Here is a 20961-nt window from a genome sequence, read left to right as displayed (position 1 = left end):
TAATATATATATCTATATATATACATAATACATATAATATATATATATACATATACATTGTATATATATATATATATATGCATATATATATATATATATATATATATATATTCATTTATCTTTAACTATCATGAGGACTTCAACGTAGACATGTTAATTCTACGCACAAATGTATTACATGGAAACATCTACGTTGTACACGTACTTCATCTTTTCTTTTTTTATGATAGAATTTATTCAATACTAGTATTTCGCAAAGGGTAACATAATGGAAGAATAGATAAATCGATCCATGAAAAGCACAAAAGAAAAATCAGCCAAGTCGGTCATGAAAAAAAAACAAGAGTAAAAAAAGCAAGAACAAACACGAAGCATGTTGTACTTGATATCGTAAGGTTTCGTTTATTCCGATGCCTGTGTTTTTTTTATATCTCTTTTTAAGATTACATGGAAAGAAACTCAGCCCGTTACCCTGAAATGTTTATTCACACAAGTGGTGACGTTTTGCGATAAATACATTAATGTACTTCTGCGTAGATTAATCAGAGAATATAACAAAATTTAGGCGATTAAAAATCACTTCTCCTAATATCCCCTTCCCTCATAAAAAAAAAAGAGGGGGGGGGGGGAGGTGAAAAGTATTATTTATTTAGCGTGGATCTACTTTCCAACTCCACGAGCGTAAACAAACATCACAAACACAAATGTATAGAAACACCTTCATATTTACATTACATTGGACAACTATAGGGAATGGTTAATACATAAAAGGAAATATTTTCTGGTCACTTTTGAAAGTTGGAAATAAATAAGATAAAACTTTCAGATCAGTGGCAAATTTAATGGGTCCATTTTATACTAGTTCGTTCATTCAGAATGCACATAGTTTCCATGAAATTAGTTTTTCCTTTGACAGGCTTAAATTTGCCGAATATTGAATAGTTGAGTAAACTCAATAACATCCGGTTTTGATGACCTTAGGGATCGAGACTAATGCATCTTTAAGAATTAATTGTGATATAAATTTTGCTTTTGAAAAGGTAAAATTCATCACTCACCCTTTAACACCGTTTGTCTATACTTTTCGTTGTCAATTAGGAGATTTGACCACGCTTTATGTGTGTGTGTGTGTGTGTGTGTGTGTTTAAAGAATATATTGCTCTCTTTCTTCCTCGCTCTATCTCTCTCTCCCTTTATCTCGCAAATATATTCCAGCTGCTTACATGTCCCTTTTTCCGTGCAGTTGGAATATGAATGAATTTAAGCCAATATTTTCAGTTCTGTCTATTCTTGAGAGAACGGAAATTATATACATGTACAAGAGTACAAACCAACTCATAATCATTAAGTTGTAATAACACTCTTATGTCTATATAAAAAAGGTACTCAAATACACCTCTAGATATTGGAAGAGCTAAGGAGTTACGCCTTTTTACAGCATGAAAGTCTACTCGAAGAGCTGAATAAGTAGATTATTTTTTCATGGGTATACCGGAAATATTATCAAATCAGCCTGAATAACAGCAATGATAGTATTAGTATACAATTCACCACAGGAAGTATTGTACGGGAGCACTTCATACAGTGAATAGGTGCTGATGAATGCCTAGGCGATCACACCATAACAGTGTGTGCAATCAGCGGCCATTTTGGAGGCCAGCTTGGTCCAGCAGCTGCGGCAGGATGGCTACGTAGTACACGACAAGGAAACCATAGAGAAGGACCTGGATGAGGATACCGGAGATGAGACCAGCGAGCGACCACCGTTTGGCTGCCCTCGAGGCTTCCCGGGCCCCCATCATATCACCGATCGTGTAACGGTTCCTCACCTGTGGATAATGGTTAGAATGGTTGATTCTTTGGGTGCACGTCGCAAGACCGACACCCACGAGACCTAACAGCCCACGAGTCATACAGCCCATGAGTTCGACACTAAGCAAACAAGGCCCGGTGAGCGACACATTAAGCCCCGTGTTGTAATGTCGAACTCGTGGGCTGTTTTTACCCAGTGTCGAACTCATGGGCTGTATGACTCGTGGGTCTTTTTTTTTGTCAGTGCGAGCTCGTGGCCTGTATGACTCGTGGGATTAACCCGATTCTTCTCGTTGTTATAGGCCTCTCCCACTTCACTCACTGCCCAGAACAGACGGAGATTGATATCCTAATTTCGTTCCACGTTGAATTATTTTTGTCTCTTCATGCAGATCAAAATGGCATATTAGTCAAAAGTAAAAAGCAAATTATATTAACAAAAATTCAAGATTTGATTTGATTTCCGCCTTTTTCACAAAAGGAATTTTAGAAAGAAATAATCCAAAAATTATTATAAATTGAAAAGTATTACGAATACGTGTAGTAATCATACACTACAATATACTTATCTTACAGTTGAAAAATAATCGAACATCAAGTCAAAATATTACAGCTAAATGCAGTAGACCGCCATCTTAAGCAAACTTGATTTTGATGGCGTTCCTTTAATTTGACGGCGTATCCTTTTTTTTAAATACATCAATTAAGATTGACATTAGTCTTGGGAAAACTTTAAAGTGATATGCGGTAAACATGATCATGGGTGTTTCAAAACAAGACAACAACACGTGTGCACTAAGTAATATTGCTGCTTACTAACGTGTCCAAGCTGAAGCATCAAAGCCCCTTAAAATTTATCATTTACCATATTATTGGGAAAGTCTAAAGCTCCCATATGGGGCATGTCCTGCATAACTTCGTTGAATCTTCAACTCAGGCTATATTGAAGTCCCAACAAAATCACATTTATTCGTAAAGACCGTCTGCAATCAACTATTTGGCTCTGTTCTGACGTGAGTGCGTGTGTTTGTGCGTGTGTGCAGGTTTTATCAAAAGTGAGCAGTGTACGCACACACACACAAACACACTCGCAAATGTAACATCCGGGTAATTCGTTCATTCATTCATTCATTCATTCATTTGTTTATTCATTAAGTCGTTCATATATTCATGTATTCATTCATGACCATATAAAATATTAATTTATTTACTTATTCATTTATTCAGTGGCGACTTATTTTATTCTATTTTATCGATTAATCAGTTAATTACTATTATCATTTTTTTGTGCTAAATGAGCAACGGCGATTAACTATCGTTATCGCCGATGTTATGTACTAGACGCTTACCTCCATTGCCTTGACGACGCCAATGATTCCGAAGGGAAGACAGCAGCAGACGGTTACAACGAGGGCCAGAGGAAGGTAGTCGGGTGGTTGCGGCTCAGTCTGGCGCACCATGAAGCTCGGCTGTGGGGGAGCCTGGTACTGGATACATTATGTGTGAAAATAGAACGTAATAACGTTATATCAATGTTATAAAAGCGATTAGAACATCACGGTCTTATATATATCCAGGGCAGCCTCTTTAGACTTATCACTTGCAGAGGACCATAAGTACTCCCAGCACACCGGTACATGATGTACCCGTTTATACGCCCGAGTCAACAGGGATCTTTCAGAGGGCAAAACATCTTATTAAAGTGTTAGCGTACCGAGCCTTACCTTCTACTACGAGTATACAAGACTATGCGGCGCCCCCACTGTGACGTCACAATGACGTCAGGCCAACCACTTCGTTTGCCGGAAAAATTAGTCATAGCGTTTAAAGATTTCTGACACAGAGATGAATCTTTGGACACTAACGAAATAAAAATAATGATCAGGGAGCTGTAAACAATGGCGCACACTAGTAATTAAGTGATCGTAGAGATGCGAGAGAAAATGGTGTATGTATTCTTTTTTCAGGGTGATAAATTCATTTCCATGCATGCAGATCGAAATTGATATCTAATCTAAGATAAGGTAAGTTTTTACCAACAAAGATTTCTCTTTCTTGGTTGTAACAGCTCACACGATGTTTATAACTTTGGGCGATAGTTAAGCTGTATCCTCTGTCTACTTAAGGCGGGGAAATTGAGGGGGAGGGGGAGGGGATATTACATGCTAGAAAACTACAATGGTTGAAGGTGCTTCTTCATTTCTAAGTTGAATTTCATAGCTGGAGTAACATTTAAACATTCATAACAATAACACCGAAACATATTTAAAGACGAAGTTTTGGAAGCTTCACGTGTTTTTTAGGAAACTGGTATCAGCCATAATCCAATTCAAATCTGGATGAAGTAATCAAATGATATCATTCATCTCCGAAAATGTCTTTCTATGACCTTTACAGAAACGTTTACTAAATATCGATTTTGCTGTGAAATCAACACAAATAGTATCTTTTTTAACAGAAGGATTGTGTAGTTTGAATGATTTAGTAAAAATGATTTTCGAGGGGTGCATAGGGTTGCTGATTAAGTAGCTATTCATATTATAGTTTTGTAATGGTCAGTTCAATCAAAGACTTGTGAAGGTGTAACATCAGCACCTCACGTCATTTGCATCAAAGACTATCTTCACGACAAAAACCATTTTTGTGTGCCAAAACAAACAAAACAATATCATGAAACTTTGGAATCTCCATGATTACTGTATATTCTGAAGTGATATCTAATTAATTTGTTATACTGGAGAAACCAAATAATCTGACTCTTATTATGTAGTCCCATTCAATACGGACCAGTGAACAAAAATTCCTCACACTTTCTGCTTTCGTCAGCACCCTGTCTTTATCTCATAAACCTCTTTACTAGCAGTACTTGGGAATATACCAATTTTATTGATAATATAAGTTAATAATATATAAAAATATGTTTCAGGGAATAACAATCTGTGCTTACAGTGACATCCCACCAAGTCAGCTTATACTACGTCACATAATTAGACGATTATTAATAGTAAATTTCTGTTTTCCGAATAATTGTTCCTGTCAATTTTCTATTGCCTTTTCTGCCCCCCCCCAAAAAAAATGTAATTTGTACTTTGCGTAATTATTTCCGTATGTCACAGAACAAGCACGCGACTGCTTTGTGTTTAGTTGTGTTTCCTTAACTGAAGAACAGTTTTGTTGCAAATAAATCGAAAATAAAAAATATCGAGACAAAAGTGTAGCAACATGACTTGAAAGGAAATTAAAAAAGAGAAGCAAAGATACGTGCACCCAAGTCAGAAGACTGCAATCCCTCAAAATATATATACAAACAATCATATTATATATATATAGGCCTATATATATATTATATATGTATTTATATTTATATATTATATTCATATGTTATATTTATATATTATATTTATGTATCATATTCATATATCATATATCTTATTTATATTTACATATAATATATAATAATGTACCCGTATAAGTACATCTATAGCGAAGATTATATTTACCGCTTGCTGGAAATTCGGATTCGACTGGTAGACAGGCGGTGGCAGGCCTACTGGGGGGACTACCCCCTCTCCGTAACCATCAGGAACATTGGGAAGGGGGGCATAACCATTCTTTCCGACAGCTGGTGAGGGGTGCAGCTCACCGGCCTCTCTCGCTTTCTCCGTGGCTGACGCTGGAAGGGGGTGGATATAAGAAAGAATGATGATTACTGTAACCCCCACTTTAAAATGTTATTGGTTGGGGTGAGGATCCAGCTTTTAACTTTTTGCAAGATACCTAAAACCATTAATGAAAATGTTAAAGAGCATACGATTCTAAGATAAATTCAAAGTTTATTTGATGATAATCGGTTTTAAAGTGGATGAAACACACACAAAAAAACCATAGTAAAACAATGCGATTCTAATGAAAGGTGGGTGCAACCTTATATTAGTATCACTTTGTTTGATTTCTCAGCCATTTGGAAACCAATTTTCATCATAATACAAATTTCAATTTCAAATCTGTAAAATAAAGTTAGAAATCGACAACTTCGTAACCAATACATTTGTACGTACTACTGTTATAAAAGGGAAATGGTTCGTGATAGAAATTTCAAAGAAATTAAAAACAGACGGCTTCTGCTCTGCGTATTACTATAGGCCACTTCTGTAATGTACATACACTGTTTTTATAGACGGTTCCTTTTCTATACAGCCTAGTACAATGTATAAGCGAAACTTGTTATTCACCTAATCCCTTCAATTGAAATTCACATTACGCAGAAATTCACATACACAATCCTTCAGTTGTTGGTATAAGGTAGGGTAAACTTCTAGCAAGCTTTGTAGTTGTTAAGCCTCTCTGTGCCAGGGACTTTGGACAGTGTGTATAACCCTATGTGGCTTTTCCTGCCAAACAGCACTTAAAGCAGACAATGGGTTGAGGCGATTGTTCTTAAACAAAACAAAACAAAACAAAACAAAACAAAACAAAACAAAACAAAACAAATGCATAAATGAATAGGTCTATTTTTATGACAAGAACAATTTCTTGTGAGAATGTGAAAAGTGCTCAAAGACTGAATTTCAGTGCATGCCATCAACGATTGTGTTAGGCTGTATTTACGTGTACATAGTTTTGCTTTCAGTTTATCCAAACCATGTCAGCAGAAAACGGATACTTTTAACATCCTTTTATGGACAGCATAAAATAACACTATGAAGTAGCACTCTTTCAACATTACAATTTGTAGCAAGATAATACAACTCACAAGAATTTCATAGCAGGACAAATTACGATTAATTCTTCATGATTCATTGTATTTGGGCACCGGAAATGGCGGCAGGAAAAGAAGAAAACAAGAAGATGATGATGAAGAAGAAGAAGAAGAAGAAGAAGAAGAAGAAGAAGAAGAAGAAGAAGAAAAAAAAAAGAACGACTTTCTTGAACCCGAGGTGTCAGTTGGCAAACGGAAATGCAATTATGAGATAATAATCATACAAAGAGAATGAATGTACACACGATAAAGAGGATATAGAATGATCACATGCCACATGTACAGGACTTTATTTGGTGTGCCCGTACATGTAGTCAATTGTGTACAGTATAGAATAATGTGGGAATCCCCGGGAACATTTTTTTTTTTGTCAAAACATCGCTCCATGAAGGCAAGGAGCTCTGCTATCGTTCGCGTTTATAAAATCGTAGGCATAATCAACATAGAGATCTATAATTTGAAATGTTTTTGTGACCCTGACATGCTCTATTTATCATAGTTCACATTCAGACGATGTCAAAGATTACGTCTGTAGTGACAGCATTATCGTGGACAATATCTGTGTCATAGCAAAATTTGATTTCCGCTTCTTCATCAGCGAAAAGAATATGTATAATATATAAATGTGTTAAGAAGCTTGACATTCTTCATTCCTCATTCCTAACTGCAAGCGCAGATGACAATTAACCGAAAGATCGGTCTGTATCTGGTCGTCGGGGATATGTCCCGCGATGACTGCGTCTGGCTTCACGGATCCCCTCTGGAGGAGAGCGATAACGTAAAAATAAATAAATAAATAAATAAATAAATAAAAGATTCCTCCGGACAGACGGATCTTTCTAAGATGACATATGAAATCGGTGCGAGATATTTCTGTTTATAGTGGATCCAACGATGCACTTTTTATATTCTGTGGTTTTTGCCTATAAAACATGATCCGAAAACTCACTGCAGAATAGGGAAATACTGCGCTTGCAGTTAGGAATGAGGAATGAAGAATATCAAGTTTCTTGATACATTTATATACGCAACAATTAGGACCACGACATAACGTAACACCCTGAAGTCTGTCTTAATCAGGGCAGGGGGCTAGCAACGGGCTGAGATTATTGTCATGTCGTCAGTTTGACTAAACGTGCGCACAGCATGCATCATGTAAAATCAATAATCGCTTGGCAGTAATTTACATAATCCTACAGACACATCGTCATCATAGATTTTACATAACGCTATGATTTTATCAACCCAACAGGGCACGAGTTCGGTGTCTGCTGAAAGCCTTATTATTTCAAGGATCTGTAGCATTGCATTTCCCTAATCAAACACTCGGTTTGCAGTAGCGTGTACTTCCTACATTTCCTCAATCAACACGTCCTGTATATTGGGGATTTCTCCCCTTTCATCAGGGAGGTGACCTCCCTGCTTTTACACACTGCGCGTCATGCTTTCACACAGCGGTACAATATACGAGCCTACTTCAGAATTCCGCAGACAAGAGCCGCTCACGGCACACGACCATCGCTACTACAAACGAAGAGTACAATGCCAACATACGAGCCGTTCTCCCGCGTCAAAATTGGTCGACTACAAGTGCTTATATTCTCGCTCGCTTTGCACACGTACCAATTTATCTATTCACTTAGAGAAACCGCATATTACTTACCGGACATGATGATGTTATAGTGTTTTACAACACAAAGCTGGAATGATGTAGATAACCAGGGCAAACCGCAATTGCGATGTTAGAAGGTAACATACAACACTTGTATTTGCTCGCGTTGACTCTCGTAGGTGTCGACAGCGATTTTTACTATGACGTCATTCTCAAAAATAGGTTCGAAGTCCTCGCTAGGGATATTTCGAGTTCGACAGATCAAACTAGCTGGGAAGAAATGTCGACGCGGAATGTCGATCAAAAACCTTGTTTTCCTCGATAATGATTTCACAACAACGATATATTTTCCCCGTTTTCTTTTCTAACACAGTAATTTTGCTTGTAATAAAAGAGACCACGAAAATGCTTGAACGCATCAGTAAACAGAGTAGATCGTACAGCTTTCTCTTCTGCTTGTATTATCCAACATTACATTTGCATCTAAGTTGATAGTATTAGTAATGACTGTGATAACGAAGACACAGTTTCTGTTGATACGGGCAGAAATTTTCCATTCTGTTGATGATTACTACAATCATGATATGACAACTTAAACACTTAATAAGTCATGTTGGCTATATGAATCTTTAATATGGGTATTATTACTATTACGCTGATGTTATGCTATCATCGTTTTTATCGATGGAAGGCATAATAGCATGATGTACCAACATTATAACTTTGAATGATATTACACCCGTACTACATCCATATTGTTATCCACTCCTTATTAAATAGTTACCTAACGATGAAATGATAACAGTTAGGTGATGATAATGATGATATCTTAATCATTGGTATCATTTTGATATCATGACAATAACAAAAAGAAAAAAAATACACATACGCCCCTCCCCCTAATGTGTAAAAACATGCATGATAACACAAACCTATAGTCACGGTGGTATAACAGGGGCGGATCCAGGAATTCTGTAAAAAAAAGAAGGGGGGCTCAACTAATATTTCTGGTGCCACTTCCGGGTTTCATTTCAATTTTCTCTTTTTATTTCTTTTGTTTTTAACGAAAAATAAAGGGATGGGGGGGGGGGGGGGGGGGGGGCTCGCCGATTGCGCCCCAATATGGATTCGCCACTGCATAATGCAGGACCAAACGATAAAAACTACCGGTGATGCTGCCACGTGGCATATTTCTGAGTTTCCGAATAATAAATGAGCAAAACTCACGATGTTCAAGAAGATGAAGAAGGAGAAGAAGAAGAAGAAAATCAAACAAACAAACAAGCACCGGTGCGCATAGAGGTTGATATCATTCACCTCCTAATCATGTACCACCATCCATCAGAATTTTCATTGTGTTGATTTTGATTCCTGTCATTATATAGATAAAAAAGGTATTAATGACGTAAAAATTACGGAAGACGGCATGAAAATACTCAGTCACTTGAAGGCGCACGAAGACATTAACTACGACATAACTTCACCAAAATCACAGTAGGCCTACTGTGCACGCCGAATGAAAGAAAGAAAGAAACACACACACACACACGCACACACACACACACTCACACACACACACACACACACACACACACACACACACACACGCTCACTCACACACACACACACACACATACACACACACAATTTTCCCAATCATTGAGTGTGTTGCAAATGTCAGTGACAAAAAGTTCACATCCGATTCGCCCAAATTTTATGCACTGAAAATTTAATTTCCTGTTCGAAAATATTAAGGAAAAATGTGCTAAATCAAATTATTGTTGAACTCTCTTTGTGCCTTAAAAGGTGCAATCACACATCGCCGGTTTAGATGGCGGTTCATGGCGGTTCAGCAAATCGCCGTGCTCCGCCAAAGACCGTGTTTACACCGTACACAAACCGTGGTCATTCGTCATTTATCCGCCATGAACCCCGAGAACCGCGGGGAGCCGCGGGGAACCGCCAGAAAAATTAAACATGTTTAATTTTTCGTGGCGGTCTTGGCGGTTTGAAATGGACCGTGTTCACATCGCCGTTCATCGTGTAAAGAACGGCATCCTCCGTGTTTGCACCGCAAGATCCTTGATAATACCGTGTTAACACCGCCATAATTTTCAAGCGAAAAGAAACAATGAACTTAAAAGAGAATAATGGCTCCGGCGACACTTCGTGGCGGAGCAATAAAAAATGGAGAAAAAAGCAAAGATGAACCCATAATCCAAGATCGGGGAAATATATTGAATGCTATCATATAACTAGTAGTTTCCTTACGTGTTTAACACATATACAGTAAGAAATAAAGTTTAATGTTCAGAAAGTTGTTAGGTATGTTGAATTACCTTATTTACATTAAAACCATCATTTACATTAAAAGGTAAGTTCATAATTATTATCAAAACTTAACAGCTTTTAAGATGGCCAGCAACGTGAACCTGATACGTTAACACAGAAGACTTATGTAAATATGTTATGTTGATACAGATATGTTGAAACTTAAGAGAGTAGAGGGAAAAGCAATGTTGAAACTTGAAAAAAAAGATCACCATTATTGTGTTACGTGAACCTGTAAGTAAAGAGGAAACTATGCACACATACTGTATATGCTTCTTTGATAATGTATAATGTATAATGTACATATGTCTTTTTATTGACTATTGTTAAAGATATTATCATCATCATTGCCGTTCTTATAAAGCGCACAATACCTTTGGCAAGGTCTCTATGCGTTTAAGAGGGGAACAAAAAGATATATAGGAAAAGGTAATTTCAGAAACAGCAACATGCTGCATTAATCATCATCTACAATTACTATGCTACTATTTTAACAGATAAGTTTTTAAAAACATTTTGGACTTATTGATGGAACTTGCATGTTTTATCACTTGGGGTGCTGTTCCACAGTTCTGGGGCTGCATAAACTTTGTTTGTCATAGTAGTTTGTTTTAATGGATCGAGGGTATCACATACAGATTCCCCTTACGATTTAGGAACTCTCATAGGCTCATATTTCACAAGGAGCTCTGAAAGGTAAGAAGGAGCAATTTTGTGAAAACATGGATAAACAAGCAACAAGATCTTAAATTCAATACGCGAAATAATTATGTGAAAACTTAATGAAGAAAAAGAGAGACGTTGAAACAAGCAAGTACATGTACTTGTACATCACTCGATAAATAAATCTGCAAATGAACAGGAATCTTTGGAAACTTTGTTGGATTCTGCTTTGATAACTATGTATGTCATTTAATGACAGTTAATACAGATATTTTGAAAATTAAAAGAGAAAAATAGCACGTTGAAACTTGAAGATAATTGCTTGTTGCATCACTTATATCAATCTGTAAAACACAGGGGGTTACAACGTTTCATAATTTCTTTAAAATTGTGTTTAACTAACAAAGCAAAACGCTCCTTGTTGAAAGCCATTGAGGACAAGTGAAAGGGCTCTGATTGCATCCAACTACCTGGGCTTGGTATGGACTCCTCCACCTTCCGGGGAGATCCGTGTTACTACCGCGTCAATCCACGTTTGCTTCGTGTTCAAAAAGTGTTGAGAACGTAGTCACATCGCGTTTAAGTGCTTTCCGCCATCATTGGGACACGGTTCACGGCGGTTTGAGAACCGCCATGAACCGCCATCTAAACCGGCGATGTGTGATCGCACCTTACGGATCCTTGCAATCCATTATGGCATAACATCAATAATATTGTTTAACTTATACAAAGAGCCTCCTATACCCAAACTGGACATGATATATACCAACTGGATCATTATCATAATCATCTGTAACGTTAGCATTGACAATGACATCATAGATAAACCCCTAGAAGAATATTTACATCTTTAAGACTTATATTATATGTAGTAGCAAATGTTGGATTTATATTTTCTTTCTCTAAGTTCCTACAGATTTCCAAATCCTGTCAGGCCTTCAAATTTTCCAGATGAAAATGGAAAGCTACCGATGTCAAAATAGAGAAATGAAAATCACATTTAAAAATAAATCTTCCTCCAACAAACCTAAACAGTGGCTGAGGGGGGGGGGGGGGGTGTGCATCTTGCCCCCGGCCCTCTTTAATTTCCTGAAAATAAAATAAATAAAAAGAAACAAATGAAAGGGAGGCGCTTGCGCCCCTTTAATTTTCGACTGTAGGGTCAGCTGAATAAACCCGGAAGTGGCACCAGAAATATTTTTGCGCCCCCTCTCTTTCCGGAATTCCATGATAAGCATAATGCGCTGTGTGTTAACAAACAATTTGAAATTGTTTTTTTTTTCTGGTCATGTACCATATACATAATCTTATTTGATGGATTACTTTCCTTTTAATTCCGTCTTTTCACGCCATAAAAACCCAAAATGTATAATCATCAATCCTCTCTACTTCAGGAAATATACATTGAGGAACCAATATAAAGTGACGAAAAATATTAAATTTTGACAATAAATATTTTTCTTAAAATTCAAATCACACACACACACACACAAATGTATCCAGATCATGGGCCAGATCACAGCACCAAATACTAATCAGTTGTTCCTTTTATCACATTGGCTATATGTCCTGAAAATTTAAGCGAAATCCATTCAAAACTCTTTAGAATTATATTGCCATAAAAAAAATGAATAAACCCAGACAAACAAACAAACGTACGTTGGGTTGGATTGAATCAACGACCTCATGATTGCTATTTGTTGTTATTGGGTGTGTTTGTTTGTTTGTTTGTTTTTTTGGTTATGCAGTCAGTTACAACAAAAAGGAATAGATGCAAGAACCATTAATTATAAATTAATGAATATGCAGTATTCACTAATGAGCCTTCACAATATTGGACTAAAGCTCGTTTGTCTTAAATGGGTATCATGACACCTGTCTCGCAATCAGGAGGTCGTTGGTTCGAGTCCAACCTGAGTATGACAATGATTTTTATCAGGGTATGTGTGACCATGGAGGTAGAACCATGGTATGACCATAATTTTATCAGGGCTACTACTACTCAAACACTGAGCATTCTGTGTTTATTTACGTCGATGAAGGGCAATTCATCAATCAGCCACAATTAGAAATAACACCTCGACGCAAGAATGATTAATTTAGATAAACGAACAAACGCCTGCAAAGACATAATCTCCTTGGCTGGAATTAACCACCCGAAAATCACAAAAGTTATCGTGGCGACAAGATTTGATACCACTTGAAAATTTGACGAATAGGGACTACTCGTACAAATTAGGCCTATGTGACATGTACGTAAACACATCCAGGACATCGCGTCCTTGTTATAATAGGAAGCGCATTAAATGCTGTGGTACTTGTATAAGGACTGATTGTCCGAAAGAAGAAAGAGATGAATGCATTATCCAAGTTGTTTTAGCCCGTGGCGTCGACTGTCCTTACCCTTGTCAAGAAGAAGAAAAGAAAAGAACAAAGATGTTTTATTGTTGAAAGCGTTTGTACCCTTTCAATTGTTGCACGAAATCAGCTGATGCAGCCGTCTGTTTATCGAACACACCCTCCGGAGCACGACCACTGATCGAGGCACTATCGCCACACACACAGCAGCGACATCCGGATCCAAGCACATTATTGATGATCTTGAAGCGGTGAAGCCATGCACAGTGTATTTTCAATAGGAAGGAAACGTTTGTAGTTCAGCGAACGTGCATAGCACGGTGTACTATGCTGTGAGGGCCATTTTGATGCTGGTGTTGACATGTTTTGAAGAGCGCAGCAAGACTGCCGGCTTATTCGTATAAGAGAGATCCATTGCTTTCAATCAGGGTGTGAGTGGAGATCCGACTGACATCAGGACTATATGCTGTCATCACAGGTCATGAAGCTTGTGTATGTAGCATCACCTCATCTCAGCGAGTGGTAGTTCGAAAGCCTCGGTCTGTTTCTGCAGGGATATCATTCGACCAACAAATAATGGCTCCATGTTAACACTATTGTGCATGAGACGGTTTGTGGGGAACAAGATTTATACTAAGTACTCTATGATGATGAGCGGGGACAGTGATTCCTGAGAAGAAACGCGAATGAAGCTCTAGTTTCCGATCTCCTCGATATATTACAAGTAAGTAGAGCTATTGCATATTCAGAGACTCCAACCCCAAGCACCTTCTGATCTGGAGATTCTCCCGCCCGAAACCCCTAGCAAACGGGAGACTCCAAGTTGATGTGTGCGAAGCGCGAAGTTCCTAGGGTTCTAGATGCTCTCTGGCAATGTCTGGTGCTATCTAAGGCTTATTTTTTCAACATACGATAGCAATAAGTAAGAAATCCTTTCCAACGGGAGACACAGAGCCAGGGCGGGAGAAATCAAATCTCAAACGGGAGAACGGGAGATTTGCAAAAATGGCTTTTCGGCGGGAGATCTCCCGTCGAAAACGGGAGGGTTGGAGCCTCTGCATATTGTTATACCAATGAGCTAAAATGTCAAAGATATTGTTTATATTATTTTCCGCTACTGTCTTGTAATGAATAGGTCGCGGCCGGTAGACTGAAAAATCCGTCCGTCCGGAGTAGTTTTGACGTACATATCCCCGACGATGAAAATACAGAATGATATTTCTGTCAAGGGACGAGAATTTTTTTTTAGTGTGTGTGTGTGTGTGTGTGTGGGGGGGGGGGGGGGTGGGGGGGGGGGCGCTATACCCCTGCTTCCGCAGTTCCTGTACTGCATGTGTTAGTGATTTTTTGTGTTTGTATTAAAGGACAAGTCCACCTTCATGATAATTATACAGTAGGCTACATGTAGGCCTATAGGTGAATTGAGTGAATTCAGCAATATTAGTAGAAAACATCAATGAAAGTTATAGGGGAAAGTCGGACAATCCTTTCAAAAGTTATGCATTTTAAAAGTATCTGTGCAGTCACTGCTGGATGAGAAGACTACTACAGTGTATGATGTCACATACGATAAGGAAAATATAAAGAGAATTTCACAAAATTGTATTCTTAAAAAAGTACATATGTCATTTCCTCGACTTGTCACTGACGTATGTTAGGGATATTATTATTCCCCTGTCTTCTGAAAGGGGCAAATCGAGCGTTTTCTTATGCGAGAAAAGTGAAAATATGTTAAAGGGACTGTACAGTAATGGTTGAGGTGGGGATTCATGTTTTGAACATCCTTAAGTGAGATAATGAGAAACCTCTTATGAAATATGAAAGAGCGTGTAATTTTAAGAAGGATTCAACTTTTATTTGATGAAAATTGGTTTTCAAATGGCTGTGATGAGATATTCAAAAAAGTGATAATAATAAAAGGCGACATGCCACAACTTTATTAGGATCTCTTTGTTTCACCTTGTTTTTGGATATCTCAGCCATTTCAAAACCGATTTTCATCAAATAAACTTTTGATACCCCTTAGAATTGCATGCTCTTTGACATCTCATAGAGTGGTTTCTGAATATCTCGCAAAACGTTAAAAGCTAAATCCTCACCTCGACCAGAACTGTACACACCCTTTAAATCTTCTGTATTATATTCTCAATATCGTGGTGCACATGTGACATCACATGTTGCAGCTATCTTTTCATCTAGCAGTAAGCAGACCTGTTGGGCTCCTTGCGCATGACGATATACCCTCTCCTTTTGTTTTCTTTGTTCTGTACCATGTCCCTAGCCTGTCCGTGACTGTTCTTGTTGTATGAAGTCCTTATATGTAATTGCTTTCCCTACCTGTTTGTCAGTTTGCCTCTGACGAAGATTCTGCTAGGATCGAAAGCTCAGGCTCCTTTTTCCACTTCATTCCATCGGCTCGCCACTATTATAATTATAAGGTTTTCAGCAGCTTTTTTTTTTGTTGTTGTTTTGCTATATACTTCGAAAATTTATAACTTTTGAACGGATTGTCTGATTTTCCTCAAAACTCTCACTAAATGTGCTCTAATAATACTCGGTCCACATGTCTTTGAAGGTGGACTTGTCCTTTAACATTGGTATGATTACATACTATATTTCTCAAAAAAGTAGGCTTTATCAACATAATGTGACATCCCACGTGGAAAACGTAAAACATGGATCGAAGTTCATCGGACGTCTTCAAAAAAGTTGGCAATGTGCGAATACTGTGGGGACATCGCAACCTAGTCTCAGCTGTATGGCCCAGTCTACAACTCGACATGTTGTTGTTATTCATGTATTTGTTCTTCATCTTAGGAAAAAGAGCTGATCATTCACAGTGCTTTAACCCAATTTTCCCTCTGGCGTAACAATAGACACCAAGTCTCCGATGAATAGCATTTAGCAGCCCTTGAGCAGCCGGTACTCAGCCATTCATGTCGGCTATGCCCGAGGCTCCCTTCTATACATTATGCCTGGACAGTCTTCGTACTATACCATGCGTGTACTGTACTATGGAGCTACAGTGTAGCGCGATGGTAATCCCGTATTTGTGCTTCTCATCAGGGAGAGTGTTAAAAATAAGTGAGTTCGTATATAATGATTATTGAATGTACAGACGCTTACATCATGCTGGAGCCTTAGTATGATAAATATATGCTGTCGCTGATGGCGCATATACTATACTAGTAGTATGAAGGTTTTGTCCGACAAATTTGTCGAACAAATTTGTTCTCTTTGCCTGTTAGACGCAAGGATTTCAGTAGCTTATGTCAGTTTGTCGACAAAAAAACCCAATTCTGACAAAAAGCTCCATGGACCCCCCCCCCCCCCCCCCCCCCACACACACACACACGACTGCTTCATCCGCGATCAGGGCGGCAGGATTGTGAGCATATTGAATATGGCTGCAGACGCCACGTACACTGCTTCGAAATTGAGCAAAGATTGACACACGATGAAGGAATGAAAATAATGTTCAAAGTTGGGTCTGATCTCACAAACATGGGGTCCATTCGTGAGGACATCTAAATTGAGTTTCTCAGGCTCGAGCAGCAACATTTTGAGCGGTGACGGAATGTAGCCATCGTGTTTATTCACATCTTCGTGTAGTCTTCGTCGTGGTTCGGGTGCTATCGTTTCACCTTCGGCTGTTGATGGGCTTTTCGACGAGTTCGGCGCCTACTTTGCACGAAATTGAAAATTCCATATTCGTATTGCCGTCTTGTCTTAAGTCAACACGCCAGTTCGGGGCTTCCTTTTGCGCATGAGCAGAAAAAGGCCATTTGTGACCTACAGTGTATTTTTTTAAATTCACTATAATCATCTGTTTTGTAATGATTATTCAAGTAAATTCTGATAGATGGTGCTTGCAGCACATTCACATGACGGCATAAGTTTTTATTTGGCAGTCAATAGAAAAAGATCGTGAGTAGGCCTACATTCAATACAAAATGATGAAATTGATGCTTTCCGAAATGTTAATTGATGGACCATTCAGATCACTTGATCTACGCAAGATCATTATCAATTTGAACATGACTGTAATGATTTCCATAAATTGTTACTCGGAAAAGTTTATGCATAACGTCAAATTAGAAAAAAAAATAGTGAAGTGTCTCACCAAAATGATAGAGAAAGGAAAAGCAAGAAAAGGTCGTTTATTGTGCACAATGTGCACATTGAGCTACTGTATCATAAATTCGAACTATGTTATTCAGGGGCAGTGTGACGAAAGTTTTTTTTTTTTCCTGTCATAGCAACACATATAATACAGATAATGCACTGGTGTGGAACACCGTTTTGTGTCATCAATCACGGCTTAAATCCAGTGGCCACTGTGAACACGGTATTTTAGATACCTAAAGGTTGAGCCTGAATCGTGTGGTCAGAATTATGTGGACTGAATCGCTCAACACAAAGTCCTCGGGGAAATGATAAGTAGATTTGAAAACAGAAGCAAAAAAGCCTATCATCGGTGAATACAATCTAGAGAAACACTACTATTAATATTACTAGTACTATAGACCTTCGTTCTTAGCGCATCAATTCCAGTGATTTTATTGTACTATGGCCTCATTTTATCGCTCCATCTCTATTTCTTTCGTTATTTCACTCACTCTGGTTTTTGTTTTTGTTTTTGTTTTTTTAGAGGAGGGGCGCCTTCGTAAATCTTCTGAGTGAAAATCCATCTGACTATACCACTGTAATGAAATGTAACAAAAACAAATATGAGGATTCCGTGTCCTTGAGAACATCGAAAAATGAAGATATAATTATCATAGAATGTATACCATGAACAGTCTTGTCGTGCTGTGTCAGAATAACGAAAAAATGGGGGGGGGGGGAGGGGATACGAACAAACACCAAAACAAGAAAGGCTAGGATGCCTTGACACCAGCCAGGAAGAGAGAGAGAGAGACAGAGAGACAGAGAAAAAAAAAGATTAATGATCTTGATTTTTGAGGACTGTGGGAATTAACGGCAAATATCACAAATTTCACTATTTCAGACATCTCATTGAAATTTGGTACAGCTGAACACTCGAAACAGGGAAACAATGGTGGCGCTATGAAGAAATGTTGAATTAACCCGTTCCATGCCGAATACTGAGATCCTCATATCTAATTTAGATTTAATACAAAGGCTGCCAGGTTCCCGTGTAGGGAATGGATTAACACGATGAACATGATGACACTTCCACAGTTTTGCATCAAGCAAAGTAGCACACAGATATTTGTTTTGTTTATGATACAATAATTCATGCATTATATAATGAGCAGAAAAAAAAACACACGATATAAGTAAAGGCGCACATTGCACTGAATAAAAAGGGACGTGTTAATTGTTTCATGTCCCCAGATAGTAAAGCTTGTGAGCACCCCCCCCCAATTCCTGCATGCCATCTTTTATCCGCATTCTAACAGAAAAGCACATTTTGATCAAAATTTGTGCTGTGTTAACCCATTCCCTATGGTAAATTATCACTTGGGCTTTTACCACTTGGTCTAATCACCAGGTGGGCTAACACCATTCGGGCTAAACCCAATATTGGGCTACAACCACTTCGTCTATTTACCATTTCGTCTAATTTCCACTTGGTCTAATATCCAGTTCGTCTAATGACCAGTTCGGCTAATACCACTTTGTCTAATTCTCGGTTAGTCTAACACCACTTGGTCTAATTTCCACTTCGTCTAATTTCCACATGGTCTAATATTATCACTTCGTCTACATGCCACTTGGCTACACCCATTTCGGCTACACCCATTTCGGCTATTACCAGTTGGTCTACATATCACTTAGTCCAATTTCCATTTCGTCTAATTGTCATTTTTGGTCTAATTACCACTTAGTCTAATGCCCACTTGGTCTAATTACCACTTACTCTAATTACCACTAGGGCTAATCGTCACTTGTTCTAATTTCCATTTCGTCTAATTCTCACTTAGTCTAATGCCACTTGGTCTAAATAAGAAACATAACCATGGATTTAAAAATGGAAGTGTTAACAACCGTTATATATTATACAACTCTATGATACACACACATGCGTGTGTTTTTATCTTACAGCCATCTTATAGCAGCCTAATACACAACTGATCATCGCAGAGTTGAGCGGGGGAGTGTGCGGGAGGGGGCATACCCCTCCCACACCAGGACTTTTTCAAAAATCTGTCTATAAAACATGTATTTCAGAGCATCCAAAATGGTATATACGAGTAATTGCGCTTTATAAATTGTTTTCGACGGAACCACAGGCGTAAATATACAATGCGTCCCAATAAAAAGGCCAAAAAAAAAAAAACAAACAAACAAATAAAGAAACCCTGGAATTGTCAGGTATTTTTCCAGTACAATAGAACAATTCATGTCATATAATATATATCATCATAAAGATTATATCTTCCTCTTTTAATATGACACTTAAAGTTTATGCATTGACGAGCAAGGAGAGTTTAAAATTTGAATGTCAAAATCAAGTTGCACAGTGTAAATGGTCATCAAGATTTGAAAGGATGCTGCAACGTTTGTTAACAAAGGGAGGGCTCATTAGCAATTCTTTCACCAAATTTCTCAATGAGAATGAATACGGTTTTAAGTACAAGCTTTCACTTGCGTGCCTGACCATGCAGCTAACAACACAGCAAAGAGTTTTAGTAGGAGCCATGAGGGGTAGAGCACAGATGTGCGTGGACAGGCATGGTGGACATGTTGAGCGACGTTGGGGATAGAGTTACACAGTCCAAGATTTATGAGTTGCTCTTGTAAAGGATGAAATCAAAAGAAATAAAACTTATATAGTTTCATCATTTGTTTGTGTGTCGTAATCGGTGTCACAATTAAGCGTCACAATTCTGTAAATTGTAAACAAGAGAAGACAGCAAGAGAGCCAGTTGAGATATGCTAGAGATTGAAAAGATTGAGGTCAGAATATCACTGAAATGAAATAAGAAGGTTGAAAGGAATTTAAGATAACTTAGTTAAAGAATGTTAAGGATTGCATAGAAATGGCGCGGAAAAATTGGCAAAGTCATATGAGTGCTATAGGGCCTACTTCTAATTGTTCCAAAATGAAATGAATGAATAAAAAAGTAAATAATTCAAGCCCAATTAATACACACATTTAAATTGTGGGCTTTAATCCGGACCCTTTCAAGAAAAAAGATAATTAACCATTCCACCTATTTACGCAATATTGAACTTAAATTATAAATCTGTTTTTTAGCCAACTTAATCACCATATTAATCGACACCTAGAATCAGTAGCCTAGAGTCTGTGGTAGCCCAACTGGTCATTAGACGAACTGGCAATTAGACCAAGTGGCTATTAGACTAACTGAAAATAGACTAAGTGTAAATTAGACCAAGTGAGAATTAGCCCAAGTGCATTAGACCAACTGGTTATTAGACCAAGTGGAAAAAG

At 38.0% G+C, this 20961-nt stretch overlaps 2 protein-coding genes across 2 annotated transcripts in view; one reads left to right on the top strand and one right to left on the bottom strand.

Annotated features, from left to right (window-relative positions):
• Positions 1-1149: 1149 nt before the first annotated feature.
• On the bottom strand, positions 1150-8350 carry LOC139726150 (proline-rich transmembrane protein 1-like). Its single transcript, XM_071637229.1, has 4 exons — positions 8235-8350; positions 5313-5485; positions 3162-3299; positions 1150-1829 (listed from the first exon to the last, which is right to left on the bottom strand). The coding sequence occupies exons 1-4, from the start codon at positions 8239-8241 to the stop codon at positions 1638-1640; spliced, it is 510 nt and encodes a 169-aa protein (XP_071493330.1). The 5' UTR covers positions 8242-8350; the 3' UTR covers positions 1150-1637.
• A 5893-nt stretch (positions 8351-14243) lies between these two features.
• LOC139726171 (carbohydrate sulfotransferase 11-like) overlaps positions 14244-20961 on the top strand; it is a 39667-nt gene continuing 32949 nt past the window's right edge. Inside the window, exon 1 of the mRNA XM_071637248.1 lies at positions 14244-14259. The gene's annotated coding sequence lies outside the window, so the exon portion shown is untranslated. The remainder of the gene's footprint in view (positions 14260-20961) is intronic.

Source organism: Diadema antillarum, unplaced genomic scaffold, assembly GCF_040938485.1.
Source record: "Diadema antillarum isolate AM-2024a unplaced genomic scaffold, OU_Dant_1.0 seq00000079_RagTag, whole genome shotgun sequence".
Lineage (NCBI taxonomy): Eukaryota > Metazoa > Echinodermata > Echinoidea > Diadematoida > Diadematidae > Diadema > Diadema antillarum.
The sequence above is the reverse complement of the archived record's forward strand: the minus strand, read 5'-3'. Positions and strand labels throughout refer to the sequence as shown.